At 35.6% G+C, this 20,469-nt stretch overlaps 1 protein-coding gene across 8 annotated transcripts in view; it reads right to left on the minus strand.

Moving 5' to 3' along the window:
- R3HDM1 (R3H domain containing 1) overlaps window positions 1–20,469 on the minus strand; it is a 150,218-nt gene that overhangs the window by 54,421 nt on the left and 75,328 nt on the right. For all 8 annotated transcript variants that reach the window (XM_044242572.1, XM_044242575.1, XM_044242576.1 and 5 more), the window contains one exon: window positions 18,908–19,031. In XM_044242572.1, coding sequence (XP_044098507.1) covers window positions 18,908–19,031 — 124 coding nt within the window. The remainder of the gene's footprint in view (window positions 1–18,907; window positions 19,032–20,469) is intronic.

Consider the following 20,469-nt stretch of genomic DNA (forward strand, 5'->3'; position numbering starts at 1 on the left):
ACAATGGTCTTGTGAGAATACAGTTCACTACAATTGAAAAGAAAAATGTAGAAACCTGGCAGAATTCACTGTAACATAACCTGACTTAAAATACCTTGACTTATACAGTCACAACCCCCCAAGGAACTTCAACTATTTCTCATACTACCCTTGTAGTTTATTCAAAGTACTTTTAAAGTTATAGCTTACCTTTGCAATATAACTTTGAAAAAAAAATGTCAATGCATGGGCAAATGTGGCTCTGATCTCCTTTACTTAAATTTACTAATTTTTAGAGATTCACATTGGAGCCTTGGAGCGTTGGAGAATTTTTCATAAAAATTCTCTCTTATGAAAAAAAGTTTGACAGAAAACTTTTAATAAATAGTTATAGATTCCATGTCACAGGATACTACATTATGGAATTTGCACCAGTAAGTTTCCAGTGGTATTTTAGATTTCCTAATGCAACCAAATCCCAATCAATATCGATGTCACAGTATTATCTCCACACAAACATCAGGCACATTTTCAAAACATGACAACATAACATGAAATCTAAAATATCTGACGCTAGAACCTCACCATTTGTAACAGATTGTAGTATGTTATGAACCCGGGGTGTGACTGGTGGGTGATAATAAAGATAAGTAATGTCCCTATCTTTGAATTAGGTATGCTTAGCCCTGACACTGCTACTAGAACAGCAGTATAAATAGGACTTAGGAAAACAAGAGGGAGAAATTAACCCTGACAGAGGTAGACATTTGAGCTTGGACTTAAAAAAAAATGATAGAAAAGTATAAAATGAATAATATCTGTGGGGAAGAGTAGAAGAGTTGTGAGAACACAAAGTTCTAGATATGAAAGACTTGGAAACCAGAACAATGTCTAAATATTAGTACTTCATTCAAAAGTAGCATAAACACACTGGTAGCATATTCCTAAAACAATAGTGGAGCTATTAAAAACAAGAATGTCAAACACTTTAAAAGAAAATATATTTCCTAAGAAGCTCATATTAATCTTCACATAATTTTGTTCATTTCCTTATTTCCAGACATTTTAAAAGCTATAGGTAACCCTCCTAAGTGATTTTTGCTGCATTATACCCTCCAAGCAGCTGGACAGGGATGGGAGGCACTCCAAAGTGACTCCTGCCTTGGGGAGAGGGGAAGATAACCAAACAAACTAGCTCCACTGCAGCCCCAGCAGATGGAATGGGGGCAGACATCTGATCTGCCAGTCACACCCACCAACAAAAAACTCTCAGGGGCAGCACAAGAAGAGAGCCCTGCAGTTTGGGATCACTGCAGCCATGCCAGGCAAATTGGAGGCAGGGATCTAGTCTGACTGCTGGCCCCACCTACCTACAAAAGCCTCTCAGGGGACCCTGCAGGTTGGTGCTATTGTAGCCACAGTGAACTGGATGAGGGCAGGCATCTGGTCTGATTGGTGAGAATGCCCAACTACAAGCCCACAGTGGCCCTAAATAGCACAGGGACTAAATCCTGCCCACAGCATGCAAGGTGGGCCATTGTAGCTAAGAGAAGTGAAGATAAATGTGGCTCAGATACAACAGCAGAGAACATGCAACCCATGGAGGAGACACCCTGAAGAACCTGGTTCAGGGAAACAGGAGACACTGTGCAACAGGGCACTGCCCTTCTTCATAAGGCTACTACTTTCAAGATCAGTAGACATAGCTCACCTTCCTAATACATATAAACAAACACAGAGTTATACAAAACGAGGAGAATAAAATATGTCCCAAATTAAAGAACAGGACAAAATCGCAAAAAAAGAGATAAATGAAAGTGAGATCAGCTACATTCCTGAATAAAGAATTCAAAGTAATGTACTTTGTAATAATACAAAGATACTAACTGGACTTGGAGAAAAAAAAAGGGACAAACTCAGTGAGAACTTTAACGAAGAGAAAATAATAATAATAAAAAAAAAAACCCAAAAAACCCGGTCAGAGATGAAGAATTCAATAACTGAAATGAAAAATATACTAGAAGGAATCAACAGATTAGAGGATGCAGGAAAAACAGATCATTAATCTAGAAGGCAGGGTAATGAAAATCAAAAAGAAAAAATAACAATTAAAAATGAGAATAGGTTAAGGGAGCTCAGCAACATCATCAAGTGTAATAATAGTTGCATTTTTGGGATCCCAGAAAGAAATGAGAGAGGAAAGGAGGCAGAAAATTTATCTGAAGAAAAAAATAGCTGAAAACTCCCCAAATCTGAGGCAAGAAATATATATTTAAATCCAGAAGGCAGAGGGCCCCCAACAATATCAACCCAAGGAGGTTCACACCAAGATACTTAGTAGTTAAAAGCAGTGATAATGAGAGAATTTTAAAAGCAGCAACAGAAAATAAAATAGTTTCTTAGGAGGGAAATCCCAGAAGACCAATAAGCTGATTTTTCAGCAGAAACTTTGCAAGCCAAAGTGACATGATACACATCAAAGTACTGAAAGGAAAAAAACCACCAAGAACACTTTGCCTAGGCAAGATTATCACTCAGAATAAAAAGAGAGAGAGTTTTACAGGCAAATAAATGTTAAAGGAATTCTTCATCACCATTAAACCAGACTTACAAGAGAAGTTAAAGGGGATTCTTTCAGTGGAAAGAAAGCCATAATCAGTAGTAACAACATTATGAAAGAATAAAATATCATCAGTAAATATAAGCACAATAAAAGTGGTAGATTAATCACTTATAAAATCATTACAGAGGTTAATGTGCAAAAAAAATTACATTAAATTATATCTATAAAAAGCATTCAAGGGATCCACAAAATAAAAGGATGTAAAATATGACATCATATACATAGAATGTAGGTGGGAGGGGATTATAAATTGGTTCTCTTACAACGGGTTCAAAGTTAAATTGACATCAATGTAATACAGACTGCTACATGCATATGATGTAAATAAGAACCTAATGGTAACCACAAAGCAAAAACCTGCAATAGATAAACAAAATAAAGGGAAAGGAATCTAAGCATTTCACTGAAGAAAGCCAGCAAACCACAAGGGAAGAGAGCAAAAGAAAGGAAAAGAGAAGAACTACAAAAACAACCATAAAACAAGTAACAAAATAACTGGAAGTATATACCCATCAATAACTACTTTCAATGTAAATAGACTAAATGTACCAATCAATCAATGGACATAGGGTGAATGAGTGGATAAAAAAGCAAGACCCTTGGGGCTCCTGGGTGGCTCAGTGGGTTAAGCTTCCACCTTCGGCTCAGGTCATGATCTCAGGGTCCTGGGATCGAGCACCACATTGGGCTTTCTGCACACGGGGAGACTGCTCCCCCCCCCCCCCCCCCGCTGACTACTTGTGATCTCTATCTGTTGAACAAATAAAGAAAAATCTTAAAAAAAAAAAAAAAAAAAAAAAAAAAGCAAGACTCTGGGATGCCTGGGTGGCTGATCTGGTTAAGCATCTGCGATCATCAGGTCATGATCCCAATTTCCTGGCATCAAGTCCCGCACTGGGCTCCTTGCTCAGCAGGGAGCCCGCTTCTCCCTTGACCTGTGGCACTCCCTGCTTGCGCTGACAAACGACTAAATAAAATCTTTAAAAAAAAAAAAAAAAAAAAAAAAGCAAGACCCATGTATATGATGTCTACAAGAGACTCACTTCAGATCTAAATAATCATGCAGATTTAAAGTTAAGGGATACAAAAATAGTTACCATGCAAAAGAAGTGAAAAAAAAGCTGGGGTAGCAATACTTACATAGGACAAAATAGTCTTTAAAACAAAGACTGTAACATGAGACAAAGAAATACACTACATCATGATAAAGGGAACAATCCCACAAGAGAATATAACAATTGTAAATATTTATGCACCCAAGATGGGAATATCTAAGTACATAAAGTAACTATTAAGAGACAGCAAAGAAGAAACTGACAGTAATACAATAATAGTGGGGGACTATAACACACCACGTACATCAATGGACAGATCATCCAGACAGAAAACAAAGAAGAGGTGGCTCTGAATGACACATTGGATCAGTTGGACCTATCAGATATATTCAGAACATTTTTTCAAAAAACAGTGTAACAGGGGCGCCTGGGTGGCTCAGTGGGTTAAGCCGCTGCCTTCGGCTCAGGTCATGATCTTAGGGTCCTGGGATCGAGTCCTGCATCGGGCTATCTGCTCAGCAGGGAGCCTGCTTCCCTCTCTCTCTCTCTGCCTGCCTCTCAGTCTACTTGTGATTTCTCTCCGTCAAATAAATAAATAAATAATCTTAAAAAAACAAACAAACAGTGTAACATACATTGAAGTGCACATGAAACAGTCTCTACAACAGATCACTTTGTTATGCCACAAAACAAGTTTCGGTAAATTGAGAAAAACAGAAAACACATCATGCATCTTTTCTGACTACAATGGTATGAAACTAGAAATCAATTATAAGAAAAGGTCTAAAAAGAACATGAATACATGGAGGCTAAATAACATCCTATTAAACAACAGATGGCTCAACCAAGAAATCAAAGAGGAAATAAAAAAATACATAGAGACAAATAAAAATGAAAACACAATGGTCCAAAATCTTTGGGATGCAGCAAAAACTGTTCTAAGAGGGAAGTTTACCACAGTACAAGCCTACTTCAAGAGGCAAGAAAAATTTCAAGTAAAAAACCTAATCTTAGGCCTAAAAGAGCTAGGAAAAGAATAAACACAGCCCAAAGCTAGCAGAAGGAAGGAAATAATAAGGATTAGAGATTAATCGAGTTGAATAGAAATGAAATAGAAACTAAAAACACAACAGAACAGGTCAGTGAAACCGGAAGCTGATTCTCTGAACAGATACCCAGATTCATAAAGAACGAGAGAGAGACAGAGAGAGAGAGAAAGGACTTAAATAAAATCCAGAAATGAAGGAGGAGAAATAACTGACAGCTACAGAAATACATAGGATTATAAAAGAATATTATAAAAAATTACATGCCACAAATTGCACAGTCTGGAAAGAATGGATACATTCCTAGAAACACATAACCTTCTAAAATGAAATTAGGAAGAAATAGAAAATTTGAACTTCTCAATTACTAGTAATGAAAATTGAATCAGTAATCAAAAAACTGCCCCAAAACAGAACTCCAGGACCAGATGGCTTCACAGGGGAATTCTATAAAACATTTATTATTTATTTAAAAAGATTTTATTTATTTGAGAGAAAGATAAAAAAGGGATGTGAGAGAGAGGGATCACAGGCAGAGGGTAGGTGTAAAGGGAGAAGACCCCCTGCTGGGCAGGGAGCCTGAAGCAGGACTCAATTCTAGAACCCTGGCATCATGACCTGAGCTGAAGTCAGAAGCTTAATCCACTGAGCCACCTGGGTGCCGTCTACCAAACATTTAAAGAAAAATTAATACTTGTTCTTCTCAAATTACTCCAAAAAAAAGAAGAGGAAGGAAAGTTACTAAGTTCATTGTATGAGGCCAGAACTACTCTGATACAAAAACTAGATACACTACAAAAAAGAAAAAAAAAAAAAAAGAAAGAAAGAAAAGAAAAAAGAAAAATACTGGCCAGTATCTCTGATGAACACAGATATAAAAATTTCAACAAAATATTAGCAAACCAAATCCAACAATACATTAAAAAAAAAATCATTCACCAGTGTAGAGTGGAATTTATTACAGGGATGCAAGGGTGGTTCAATATTTGTGAATCGATCAATGTGATACATCGTATTAAGACAAAGGATGGGGCGCCTGGGTAGCTCAGTGGGTTAAAGCCTCTGGCTTTGGCTCAGGTCATGATCCCAGGGTCCTGGGATCGAGGCCCTCATCGGTCTCTCTGCTCAGCGGGGAGCCTGCTTCCTCCTCTCTCCCTCTGTGTTATTTGTGATCTCTGTCTGTCAAATCAATAAATAAAATCTTAAAAAAAAAAAGAGAGAGAGGATAAAACCACATTATTCATCTCAGTAGATGCAGGAAAAGCATTTGATAAAGGACAACTTCCATTCATGATAAAAACTCTCAACAAAGTAGGTTTAGCGGGAACATACATACATAATAAAGCCCACATATGAAAACCCCACAACTAACATCTCACATATTTAGTGGTGAAAAATGGAGCTTTTCCTCTAAGATCAGGAACAAGACAAGGATGTTCACTCCCACTACTCTTAATCAACAAAGTAATGGAAGCTCTAGCCCCAGCAGTTAGAAAAGAAGTAAAAGGCACCCAAACTGGAAAGGATGAAGTAAAATTTTCAGTCTTGGAGATGACATAATATTATACAGAGAATACCCTGAAAATCCCACCAAAAAACTACTAGAACTGATAAATGAGCTTAGTAAGGACACAGGATATAAAAGCAACTTACAGAAATCTGTTGTATTACTATACACTAATAATGAAGTAGCAGAAAGAGAAATTAAGAAAACAATCTCACTTATAATTGCTTTAAAAAGAGTAAATAAACTTAATTGAGAAGGTCAAAGACTTATACTTTGAAACTATCGAACGTTGTTAAAGAAATAAACAATGACACAAATGGAAAGATATTCCATGCTCATGGATTAGAAGAATCAATACTGTTAAAATGTCCACACTACCTAAAACAACCTATATCAAGATACCAAAAACATTTTTTACAAAGGTAGAATAAATAATCTGAAAATCTGTATATAACCAGAGAAGACCGTGAATAGCCAAAACAATCTTGAAAAAGAACAAAGCTGGAGGTATCACATTCCTAGATTTCAAACTATAGTACAAATCTCTAGTAATCAAAATAGTATGGTACTGGGACACAGACAGAAACAGAACAGAAATCCCAGAAATATATTATACTTACATGCTCAATTTATGTATGACAAAGGAGACAAGAACATACAATGGGAAAAAGTCTCTTCAACAAATGATCCTGGGAAAACTGGAAAACTACATGCAAAAGAATGAAACAGGACCATTTTCTTATCCCAAACACAAATAAGCTTAAAATGAATTAGAGAAGTATGAGACCTAAAACCATTAAAATCGTAGAAAAAAAATGCAGTAATTTTTTTTCTTTTCTTTTTTTTAAGAGTTTACTTAACTCATTTTTAAAAAGTAATTTCTACAGCCAATGTGGGGCCCAAATTCATGACCCTGAGATTAAAAGTCACATGCTCTACTGACTAAGCCAGCCAGGCGCCCCACAGGCAGTAATTTCTTCTTTGACATTGGCCTTAAAAACATTTCTCTAGATAGGTCTCCCTGGGCAAGAGAAACAGCAAAATTAAATGACTGGGACTATACCAAACTAAAAAGCTTCTGCACAGCAAAGGAAACCATCAACAAAACAAAAAAGTAACCTACTGAACAAGAAAAGATATTTGCAAATGATCTATCTGGTAAGGGGTTAATACCTAAAATATATAAAAAACTTATACAAGTTAACAACAAAACCCTCAAAAAGTCCAATTACAAAATGGCAGAGGACATGACAGGCATTTCTCTAAAGAAGACATCCAGATGGCCAACAGATACATGAAAAGATGCTCAACATCACTCATCATCAGGGAAATGCAAATCAAAACAACACTGAGATATCACCTTACACTTGTCAGAATGGCTAAAATCAAAAACACAGGAAATAAGGGTTGGAGAGAATGTAGAGAAAAAGGAACCTTTGTACACTGTTGGGAGGAATGTTAACGGTGCAGCCATTGTGGAAAATAGTATGGAGGTTCTTCTTGATAAAAATAAAATTACTATATGATCCAGTAATTCCACTACTGGGTATTTTCCCGAAGAAAATGAAAACAGTAATTCAAAAAGACATACACACCCCTATGTAGACTGCAGCATTGCTCACAATAGCCCAGATAAGAAGGTAACCCAAATGTCCATTGATAGATGAGTGGATAAAGAAGATGTGGTATGAAATATGTATACCATGGACTATTACTCAGCCGTAAAAACAAATGAAATCTGCTATTTGCTACAACACGGGTACACCTAGAGAGTGCAATGTTAGGTGAAATAAGTCAGTGAGAAAAAGATGGATATCATACAATTTCACTCCTATGTGGAATCTGGAAAACAAAACAAAGGAACGAACTGAAAGATTGAAACAAAAAACCAGACTCTTAAATAAAGAGAATAAACAGGTGGTTATGAGAGGGGAGGTGGTTGGCAGGATGGGTGAAATAGGTGAAGGAGTACAGGATCAGGAGTAAAGGTATCTTGATGAACACTGAGTAATGTACAGAACTGTTGAATTATTATATTGCACGCATGAAACTAATGACACTGTATGTTAATTATATAAAATTCATCTCTTTAATTGTTTTCTCATGTGTATGCCTTAATAAACAAAAAATGAAATGATGGGCTTTTTAAAAGTAAGTTAGAAACTTTAACATCTCCCTTCCCCACTTCCATTAAAAACAAAGAAACCCATATCAGCTATTGTGGAGCTAAGCCAGTAAGTGTGCACTCAATATTTACACTCAGTGAATAGATAATAGAGGAAAACATATTCTTAGCAGAATAGAATAAAAATAATATATGTTTCTAAATGAAACCAGAAGCTTACTACGCATGCTGACAGACAGACTGAGAATGGTGTTTTTCATTCTCCATGTTCAGCAAATGGCTCTGTAAGCAAAAGCTGAACTTAAAGTTTTAAGGTAGCGTTTAAAATAAGGTTAAACACATTTAATTGCCATTTCATTAAAATGAAACTTGACTGCATGATTACGAATCACCTCAGTGAATTCATGAATTTTGGGTCGCTCACAAATCCTCTCCTTAGAAACTGCACTGCAGCTGAAATGCAGATTTCATGTCATTAACCCCAAACTGTTTACTTGATAAGGAATAACACAAAACTGTTCTGGTTTACATTTAATATATAAAGCTTGAAACAAAAAGGTTTTATTTCAATATTTCTGAGTAAGTCTGGACATTTTAAACATCTCTTAAAAAAGGCTTACATGATTATACTATAGGTTTTTACAGTAGAACATTTGGAAAATAAAAAAAAAGGAAAAAGCTACTATGGAAAAAACCATTTTTGTAAGACAATTACTCACAGAAAATCACCATTTACATGTATATATAGTTAGCCTTATTTCCATGCAGATATAAATATCCACTTACATTATTTACAGAAATGGCATACAAACTGTTTTAAAACCTTTTCCATGTAATGTTTCCATAGCTATGGATAAGATTAACAAATTTATAAAAGTGATGGGAAGTAAAAAAAAAAAAATGATGGGAAGTCAATCAGAGAAAGACAACTATCATATGATCTCATTCACATGTGGAGTTTAAGAAACAAAACAGAAGATCATAGGGGGAAGGGAGGGAAAAATAAAATGAAATCAGAGAGGAAGACAAACCATAAGAGACTCTTAATCATAGGAAATAAACTGAGGGGCGCCTGGATGGCTTAGTTGTTAAGTGTCTGCCTTCAGCTCAGGTCCTGATCCTAGGGTCCTATGACTGAGCCTCGCATCAAGCTCCTTGCTCAGTGGGGAGACTGCTTCTCCTTCTCCCACTCCCTCTGCCTGTGTTCCCTGTCTTGCTGTATTTCTCTGTCAAATAAATAAGTAAAATCTTTAAGAAAAAAAAAAAAGGAAATAAACTGAGGGTTGCTGGAGGGGAGGGGGCAGGGGGACTAGGTAACTGGGAGCACTGGGTATTATATAAGCTTGATGAACCATTTAACTCTCCTTCTGAAACTAATAATATACTATATGTTAATTTAATTTAAATAAAAACTAACAAAAAAAGATGGGAAGGAAAAGGAAATTTTTTAGAATATATTTAGACTTCAAGTTAACAATCCAAGGATGAGAAAAGGAGTCATCTGATGTGAACTCTGTTGTATTTTAAGGAAAAGGCATGTGTTAAGAAGCTAACAAGACAAAAGGACTAAATATTTTAGAACCAACTATGTCAGTATCCTCCGGCCACTCTGGAATTCAGACCAAACACAAATTTAGCCCCAAATTCCTATGCCTTTTCATTTAGAATACTACATAATGTTCTTTTTTTTTTTTTTTTTTTTTTTTAAATAGCACCACAAAGTAACATTAGTAGCTAACACTTACATGACATTTATTAGGTTTTGGGTACTGTTCTAAGTACTTTGTATATGAAGTGAGATGAAGAAACAAAACAAAGAGGTTCACACCTTGCCCAAGGTTACCTCCTGGTAAGTTAAAAGTGGGATTTGCTCATAGTTAGTCTGATTCTAAAATTTACTTTTCTTAGGTACAAATGTTGAAGTAGGAAGAGTATTAGGGTAATACTGCTTAAATAAGTGGAACACTATACACTTGGTCTCCTTCCATTTTTTCAGTATTTTGGTTAATGAAGGTTTTTACTGTAGTTTAAGATACTTAAGTCTCATGATAATTATAGGAAAAAAATATTGCAAATAGTCAATCAACCAGGGAAACTCACTTGAATTTAAGATTATTTGTATATATAAATGTGATTATCCAAAATAAGAATCAGAGTGAAAGTTGTTGAAGAGTTAGTGCAGATGGTAGTTAGATAAACTTGGAGCTAAAAAAAGACTATATATCAAAGAGTTTAAACAATCAGCCCATAATGCCCTCCCCTTGGAAGGTATTCTCCTTTAGTTGTTTTGCCTATTACTCTCAAGATGCGTAGTTTGTGACTTCTGTATTTCAAGGTTACACTTCCTTGCCTTATTATAATTAGATCTCACATGTATATGAAACAGTTGGGAAGAGGAAAAGGAGGCTCAAATGGTGACCTGTTTCTGGTTCGTGTCCCTTGATCTGTGTACTTTCATGCCAATCTTCAATGTTTCTTGTTGGTGTTTAGCTTTGCTATTTTGTTTCAAAGGCTGACTTTGCTCAAAATGTATATTCTGTTGCTATATCCCATATGAGTGCACACAAGATTTAACAGAACTTTCATAACCTGGTTCTCTTCTCTGCAAAGTTGACTTGTCTTGCTAAGAAATCAGACTTTACCTAGTGGGGTAGGTAAAGTTTTTTTTAAAATGCCAAACTGTAACAATTTTCACTTTTTTTTTTTTTTAAAGATTTCATTTATTTATCTGACAGATAGAGATCACAAGTAGGCAGAGAGGCAGGCAGAGAGAGGAGGAAACAGGCTCCCTGATGAGCAGAGAGCTTGATGTGGGGCTTGATCCCACGATGCTGAGACTTTAACCCACTGAACCACCCAGGTGTTAAAGCTAGATTTAACCTGGATGCCTGTGTACAAAGGGCAATGTTCTGTAGGCTAAGCCTTAAGTTCTTGTGAAGCAATGATTCTTTTTTATACAGAGTAGCTTTACATTAACATTTATGTTCGAGGCAAGAAAACTCACCAGGTATGAACCACACTGGGCAGGAAGCTGCCAGGACCTAAGGACTCTTTCTAGGCCTGTCATGGCTGAAAAAAGGTATCATTTAACATTTGATACTCTGTATGACTAGCTCCCCAGCAGGGAAATTCTACTGGTAATTTGGAGAGGTTCCTGAACGTTTTTTTAGGCGTCACAATGAGATGTTTGACCATTCATTTCAATAATGAAAACAAAAAACCTACAACCTAGTAACTAGTTGAAAAGTATATAATTTTTTTTTTTTTTTTTAAGATTTTATTTGTCAGAGAGAGAGAGCGCGCACAAGCTGGGGGAGTGGCAGGCAGAGGGAGAAGTGGGCTCCTTGCTAAGCAGGGAGCCAGCCATGGAGCTAGATCCCAGGAACCTGGGATCATAACCTGGGCCTAAGGCAGATGCTTAACTGACTGAGCCACTCAGGCACCCCAAAAGTATATAATTTTAGAGTATATTCTCTAAAGAGCAGGATATTAAAAGTTGCAAAAAGACTGGGGTGTCTGGCTGGCTCAGTCAGAAGAATGTGTGACATTTGATTTCGGGGTCGTGAGTTCAAGCCCCATGTTGGGTGTAGAGATTACTTAAAAAAAAAAAAAAGATTTGAAAAAAAGATTAATTGACTTTTTTGGGTGATGTAAGACCACGGGAACTATGTTGGTTAAAGTTACTATAACCGCAGGAAAACTAGAAATATTCAGTTAGAAAGCACTAAAACAGAAAAATTCACCACATCATTCTACTAATCAAAGATAAGAACCATACCACTGTTCATTCAAGACCAAGATATTAATTTATTAGCAACATAATATAATCACAAGTATGCCTCACTTTATGCACACTTGGTAAATAAAATTTACATTTAAAATAACTATTCAAGTTGCTCACAAATTCCTCTGAACCTGTGTTTAAGCAAAGGAATCTCAGGCTGCAGAGCATCAACTGTTACAGCATAGTATTTAGTAGAGAAGTGGCACTGTGGTCCAAGTTCATTATGTAAATTCAGTCTAAAGGATAGTTCTGATAGTTTAGAAGGTATAGTTTGAAGATCAACAAGTATGAGGGAAAAAAACAGTGATCTAGAAAAGAGGGAGAAAGCTGAAGACTAGAAAAAGGAAGTAGATTCCTAGAGAAGGAAAAGTACCATTAGGTTGCTGGAAGGGAGGTGGGCAGGGGAATGGGTTAAATAGGTGATGGGTAGAGACACCTGCCTGGCTGGCTCAGTCAGAAGAACATGTGACTCTTGGTCCCAAGGTTGTGAGATCCAGCCCCATGCTGGGTATAGAGATGACTTAGATAAATAAACTTTTAAAAAAAATAGGTGATGGATATTAAGGAGGATACTTGTAGTGGTGAGGACCAGGTGTTGTATGTAACTGATAAGAATGACTAAATTCTACCCCTGAAGCTAATATTGCACTCTATGTTAACTAGCTGGAATGTAAATAAAAACTTGGGAGAAGAAGAAAAAAAAATTCTAAGAGAAGAGTATTTCCAGTAATCTAACACATACCACCAACTTGGCTACACCTAAATTATTCTTTCTTTAATAATAAGTGTTTCAGTATATCAGAAATTAAAACAACAACAACACAAATCCTTCCTGTGATCTGTCTAGGTTTTAACCTGGGAGTCAGAGGAAAATAGGATCTATATCATCCTAGAAATTTGTGTCAATATTGTGGGAAAACATGCATTTTGTAAAGTAAGCATACCATATAAGTGATACGAAACAACAGAATAAAAATATCCAGACCTCAACATAGGTGTTATTTAACACTGTCATTCTCCTTTGTTAAAGGACTGCACTGCTGCAATATTACCCCATTTCTTCTAGCACTTTCAGAGGAGAGCACAATCAATTCTGCAAGCAAAGAGAACTAGGACAATATAAATTGATGGCTTAGGCACTTCCCTGGAGGGCTCCAAAGAATATTCTATTTTTAACTCTCTTTCACTTCAACATAGAAGAGAGCAAGAAGAAAACAGTGCTCAGCAGAAAAGTGTTGCACAGGCTTTAACAGGCTAGTTTTACTTTGGGCAGGTGACCTGAACAGCATTTTTGTTAAAGGAAAGCATTCTTAGTAATACGAATTAGATATAATGAGAAAGATAATAAAAAGAACCGAAGAACTGCTTTGTCAGAACAGCCCTAAATCTAAGGTGATTTCATTTAAGTTTTTCAAGACAAAATTTGTACAGGAGAAGTATGAGTGTAGATCTGTGTTGTTGTTGTTGTTTTTTGATAAGCAATTTTTGCCAATTCTAAGTTTATCTGTATCTAGTTTAGATGAACTATTTCCAAATCATCAAAACCTCCAGTTTGTAATCCGGGTCTATCTTATACACCTGCAGTACATTTTTAGTGAGCAGGCAAGTTCAACTAAGGATAGCCTCTTAGGTGAATTTAGAAGAAGACATAGGCACCAGACCAACACACCTTCACTATTCTTTCTCCTGTATCACCATCTGCTCCACTATTTCTGTGCCTGAAAAAATCATGAACACAAACACACAAAAAACGAATCTAATAAAAACAGCCACGTAGAAGTTTGAACTCACAGCTATTTAAATGATGACCCTATGGAAAAGTCTGTACAGCTCAAGGAAATCTGTGGGTACTTACCAGATACTTTTGGCTCCAGGTTTCAGTGGCAGCAGGTTAATGGAGAAGGGAAAAGGGAAATAGGTGGATTTGTAGGTATTACACAATGTCTGAATCTGTGCTGGTCACACAATACTCAGCAAAGCTCATAGAATCAATGAAAAAACGATAACCAGGGCCATCAAAAGTAGCATCATTACAAAATTCCTATCACTTGAGTCAAAAGATGCCAGCAAAGAAACTAACTTTATACCAAAGTCCCTATTTAAGAGAGCTAAGTCCCCGTTAATATCATCCCTTAGGTGCTTATTCAATGTGTCCATTTCTTCCTTGTTCGCCCTTTACACCAACTCAGCTTTAAATCTGTGTTCCGCAATGCTGCCAATGTTCTCCACATGTTACAGACTGTTTATCCTAAAATATTCCTTCTATGTGTGGTTCATCTGGAACCTACTATAGTCTGCTGATAACAAAGCTTAACTGGAACCACATAGTTCTGAGTTACTTGAAAAGCTAACACGGATGATATAATGCATTGATATTCTCTGAATTTATCAACTGGCTGCAAAACTAAAATGACATTTCATTTTACAGAGTCATTTTGCTCCCCACATGCATATAATATCACAGTTTGGGGGAAAAAAATTGAATTATATCCCCAGTCAGAGCCCAATTAGTTTCAGATGGTTTTAGATGTCATAGGTCCATTAGATAGCATGCATTAATGCACACTAATATTCTTTAAAAGTTATGCAGCAATATAGAAAGAGATGTACTTGACTTTTGCTAATGAGTTTGGCATGCTTAAGACATTAGACTTTTAAGAAAAGCTATAAACCAAACTGAAACTGCCATTTAAATCTGCTTTAAAAGAAATTAAAGCAATAGCTTTCACAAAATTTTAAAAGGTAAATTATATTAAGACAAGGTTTAAATTAAGATTTAAATTCAAATCCCTCTTTCTGAGTATGATGCATGATTAAAAGGCATTATAATGGAAAATATAAGCAAATATTAATACTTTAATACAGCATTAAAAAAAGAAAGAAAGAAAGAAAAAAAGCAGTGGAAACCTGAGTAAAAAGAAGCCAGGAAGCAGCTGAAAAAGAGACCGGTTCACTGTGAGAAATGTAAACCTCTCAGACAGTGCTACGGCCCCGAATCCAACAGCTCAGGAACAAGGCCAATTATTGCAAAATATTAAACATATATGGTAAAGCTGCAAACCTTTCAAAAAAGAGTCATAAGAATGAAAGTGGCTACACAGAAAACAGCCAGGGCCTCATAAACCCAAAATCTTTGCTATAAGTGATATGCAGGAACAGTTTCTTTATATCAATCTCCTTACATGTAGTATACTTTCTAGTATTTAAGCTGTAAATTTTATGATAAAGGGTTAAGATAATAAATTCTTACTACTGTAATGGCAAATAACCATATCTATTGAAACAGTTGCTTGTGTGACTCCAGTTACTGACAGTAAGTCACTAAACTATTGCAAACCAGTCTTCCAGTATTCTACCTTTCTGAACTAAAAAGGACTCATATATGATAGAAAACACAGAATCATGGAATTTTAGAGTACACAGAGGTTTCAACAGTCAATACAGTAAACCTCCCTTAACAAGTAAGTAAACAAACCCAGAAGCTTTAAGTGATAGATCTAGTACCAGTTAAAAATGAATAAGGGCCATCAGGATTTTATTCCTATTTTATTTCACACTATACAATCCATTGTCTGAAAAGCCTCATGTAGCCAGAATTTTTTCTGTTTCTGTTGAGTGGGGTTGACTTAACCTTGTTTTTAATGACCATGACAGCTTCACATACATAATACAAGATACGTATATTCATTCCTCAGCAATAGTGTGCTGTTTTCAATTCAATTCCCGTAATAGATGAGAGGTTTACTGTCAAGAGGATCAATAACTACTGTGGACCTCTGGCACACATGTGGGATAGAAGACCAAAGCATTTTATCCTTGAGTTATCTCCCCAACCTTCCTGCCCTCAAAAGGGAAAATAACAGATAATTTTTTATTTCTCTTGCCATATCCCCCGGTTTAAGACTACTTAATTCAATAGGTAAAGAACAAAAAACAAAACAAAACTCTCAAAACAACCATTTAATTCCACTGAATTTGTTAAGTTAGGGGACAATTTCTTTAAATTCATATGCAAACATTTAAAAATTATTTATTTGTGCCCCAGTGAAGAACTGTTCCAAATCTATTGTTTTCATTATTTGGTTCAACAATTAGTTTTACCCTTTAACGTGATAAAAGAAAATATGCTTCTTCACTAAATGTTTGGTAAGAAACAGAAACGTAAGAGACATTAACAAATTATTTCCAATTTTAATCAAACCAGGATGGTGGAATGTAGGGAAATATAAGGAAAAGAATTAAAAAAAAGAAATCCAGAAAGTATGATGTATACATATCAAAATGTAAATTATGGAGACAGAAATTGCTATAAATTTGTTTAAAAAATCAGAAAAAGTTGCCTTGTCCATTTCTCACTGCATTTTACTTTTCCATTCGGATATACACAAACATAAATGCACACTTTTCTGTATGCTTTAACATAAAAAATAACCATTAGCTAACTACAAACAAGTGTTTAGATTGTAACTTTTTTAGTAGTTCAAATCCTACTAATTCCATTACAAGGTCTGTTAAAATTACCAACACAATACTTGCCACTGGCACTACTGAACTCTTCTTTAAAGAGAAATTTGCTATTGTACTTATTAACATTTCTTTCGCTTTCAGATAAGAAGGATGCTTTGAGGATTTATTTCTCTTTTTTTTCTTCACACTGAATGATACTCCACTAATTTTAGTCTGTAAACTGAGAGGACAATACATAAAATAACTGGAAGGACAAATTCTATATAACATGTTACACTATGAAGACTTTAAGAGTCAAACACAATGTCAAAAACTATTCAGACATACTCTTTCTTCTGTGCCTGTATTATACGGATGCAATCTAACTTATTTTGTTTCCTTCTTTCTCACCATAATTGGCATTAGAAAAAAATACACAATTAAAGTATCACTGATGATAAAAAACACCTACTATCTGTAACATAGATATTCTGGCCCTCAATTGGGAGGAGTGGCGTATTCAGTTGTTTCCCATTAAGTGGGAATATTTTTGCTGAGATGCATTTGTAAAAGCACACTGGTTCGACCTGTGATTGAAAGTTTAATTCTGTAGGGAGTTTGACAATGCAGGGGAATAAAAATCTAGTGATGGAAAAGAACAAAACTAATAAACTCTCACAATTACAGAGCAAAGGATATCTGCGTGCCTCATTAATAGGCTATACTAATAAACTAAGTTAATCAGCCACACAGAAGATATTTGAACGGGGAGAATGAAGGTAAATTTCTTTTTTGTTATCATGACATTAACTATAGTCTGTATTTTAATTTTGAAAGAAGAAAATCAAAACAAAAACAATATGAAAAGTCAGTCACTGTGGCCCAGGAAAACTCAGAAAATAATTTCGATTAGAATAAAATAACTAACTAACTAAAGCTAATGAATGAGCAGTGTCACAATGAATGCTCCCATATAAAGAACTTCTAATGACTTTCAAAATTTGAGCATGTACTAATCTGTATTTGAAGCACACTGTCTTATCAAACTTCAGGAAAACCTGAACTAAAGGGAGTCATAATTAAGACAGAAGACCAATTAATTCTAAGTTGGCTAAAATGAACAATGTTTGGACTCAATATCCTTTGGAAGAACATTTCTCACACATACAATACAGGGCTAGTAACACAAAAAAGGGAAGACCTTCTATAAAGTATAAGATTACTCCTAGGAACAATGGATTAAGAACCTGAATTAACCCCTATAGGGGTGATAAGTAAGAATCCTCTCTGGTTAAGGTAAGAATCCTCTCTGGTTAAGGAAGTTGGTGAGTCACAATGATCATTGAAAACTGCATGAGTGGGGAGAAATGAAAATACTTCTCACCAGACTGCCCTGTGCAGATGTCTTTCTCCTAAAACTGCGGCTCCCCTTAAGACTTGCACATAGTATCAAGAGCAAGAAACTGCCTTCGTGGAGGGTTATGTGGCCTTAGTGAGTCACGGTGATATAGTGTGAGAGTCTCCAACAGTGACAACCAGCTAAAAAGGCCTCCAAGATAACAATAAACATCACACTTCAACTGCTAGAGTTATGAAAGACTGAAAAGTATCTTATTACACATCTAGGGCAGAAGAACAAATTGAGGTGGGAAGCACAGAAAGAAATGAATTCAGTTAAGACAGGTTTTTACACTGAGGTCACAATAGTTTTCACTGAAAGCTTAAAGAAAATTTAAGAGGAGCATAAGGAAAAGGATCTTTTGAATTTTAATATATGTGATATGCCTAGTATTAGACTGCATTTGGTTTAAAAATACCTTTCACTATACAGCCAGCAAACCGAAAAATTAAACACAAAAAAGTTTGACCATTATTCCTTTAAAAAGCATACTGAGACTAAGACATCAGAATATCTCCACCAGGCTAGATTCTCAGAGTTGGGTCATTTGGGTCCTTGCTTCTAGTTAGCTGCTCATGAGACATCTTAGCTTGCACTGTCTCTCTTTTGTTGTTAACAGAGGTGGATTATCGGGTCCCAAAGGAGGCTTTACCACAATGGCAGTGAGTAACAGAAAGCCAATCATCACTTTGCATGGCCTAATACAGTCTTCTCCTTATGGCTCTAAACACTTTACCATATAAACCTGGCAGAGTTACTTTCTGGCAGGTGCTAAGATTTGCTCACTCTTTCAGTCTCAGTGGTTTGTATATTCATATGGGCCATACCTGAGACCCCTGTCAGTCAGACTGGGGCAATATCTTAATAGTTAGACTGAAATAAAGCAGAATGAAAAGAGCAATAACCACAGCTAAGAGAGTATAGCCTCAGAAATATTACTCACCTGTCTGCTGTGCAGGCTGTGGCAGTGGTTGGTTTAGATGTGAATTGTAATGGACAGAAGGGATTGGGCGATACTGAGGTTGACTGGAGTGATAGTGGCCTGGAGCACAGAAACAGGCTGGCATCTAGGATAAGTATCGAGAGAAAAAAAATCAATTTCATTTGCAGTAGAAATGTCTTCTCTGAGGAACAAAAGAGTGTAATGAATAATACTTCTTTTTAATATCATTCAAAACCAGATTTTCTTAGCTTTAAATTTAACTGAAAATTTTTTTTAAAATTTCAAGCATGCAGTATACATAGCAAAAGACACTTACAAATATGCCTAGCAATTAGATTTAATAGGTTTAAAGTTTTTGGGCATTTTTTCTTTCAGATTTTTCTCCTTCTTTTATAAAACCAAACACTATTAAAATAGCTAAGGCCTCACTCTAACATTCTTTTGCCCTATGTTCAACAGAAAAACCATTATCCTATAGTTGGTATATATGATTCCTATAAATGTTTTTAAACTGCTACTATATATATATATGTTATCTGTAAAGAAAATTGTTGAGGATTTAAAAAATTTACATTTATGGTGCTCTACTATATAAAACTCCATGCTACTTATTTTGCAATTAATATTTTTTCCGAGATTTATCTTGGTTGAAACATGTACAATCCTAGCTCATTCAATCTGAATGCTGAACTGCAATCACTGTACAAATTAGCCAGTCTATCTATAATCTATTGCACTGGTCCCATTCTTTTTCTCGTATCGCTGATGTAAATTAAAATGCCAATACAAATCTTATTTGTCAGTTGCATCTTAACAAAGCTGGGGAAGAAACCAGTAAGACTAGCTTGATTCTATTTCCTTCTGGAGCTATTTATATTAATTGTGCATTTCTCTTAAGGTAATCTGACCTAGTTTGGAATAAGGAATAAACAATTAATTCAGTGATGTAGAAATTTGTGGTAAATTAACTTTATTAGCTTCATAAGCTCTTTCAGGTTCTGCTCTTCTAATCAGGTTACTTCTAAAAGAAGAGACATCTGTAAACATCTTAAAGACTGCCTATTTCGTCTGGAAAGCAGTTGAATAGAGAATTTCTAAATCACTTATAAGCCAGGAATCTCCTAAATTTACCGTAACATTCTTCTGTTTTTGAACCATTAGATACAATACATACGTGATTCCTAATTGTTCCTGGAGGTATCAGCAAACAATAGGTATGTCTTAATTTCAGATCATAATCATTATTATGCTTTTCATATGTGTATATATACATGGGTATATACTTTACTCCCCCTTACTTAAAAAACGACATCAATGGAGACCCAGGGTAGCTCAGTGGGTTAAGCCTATGCCTTCCGCCCAGGTCATAATCTCGGGGTCCTGGGATTGAGCCCCGCATTGGACTCTAGGCTCATCAGGGAGCATGCTTCCCCCCTTTCTCTGCCTACTTGTGATCTCTGTCAAATAAATAAATAAAACCTTTAAATAAAAAAAAGAAAAATTATTGTTTAATGCAAAAATTGTACCATGATGTATTTTATTTAAAAAGTATACACACATAA

This window comes from Neovison vison, chromosome 3 (assembly GCF_020171115.1).
Source record: "Neovison vison isolate M4711 chromosome 3, ASM_NN_V1, whole genome shotgun sequence".
In the NCBI taxonomy this organism is placed as follows: domain Eukaryota; kingdom Metazoa; phylum Chordata; class Mammalia; order Carnivora; family Mustelidae; genus Neogale; species Neogale vison.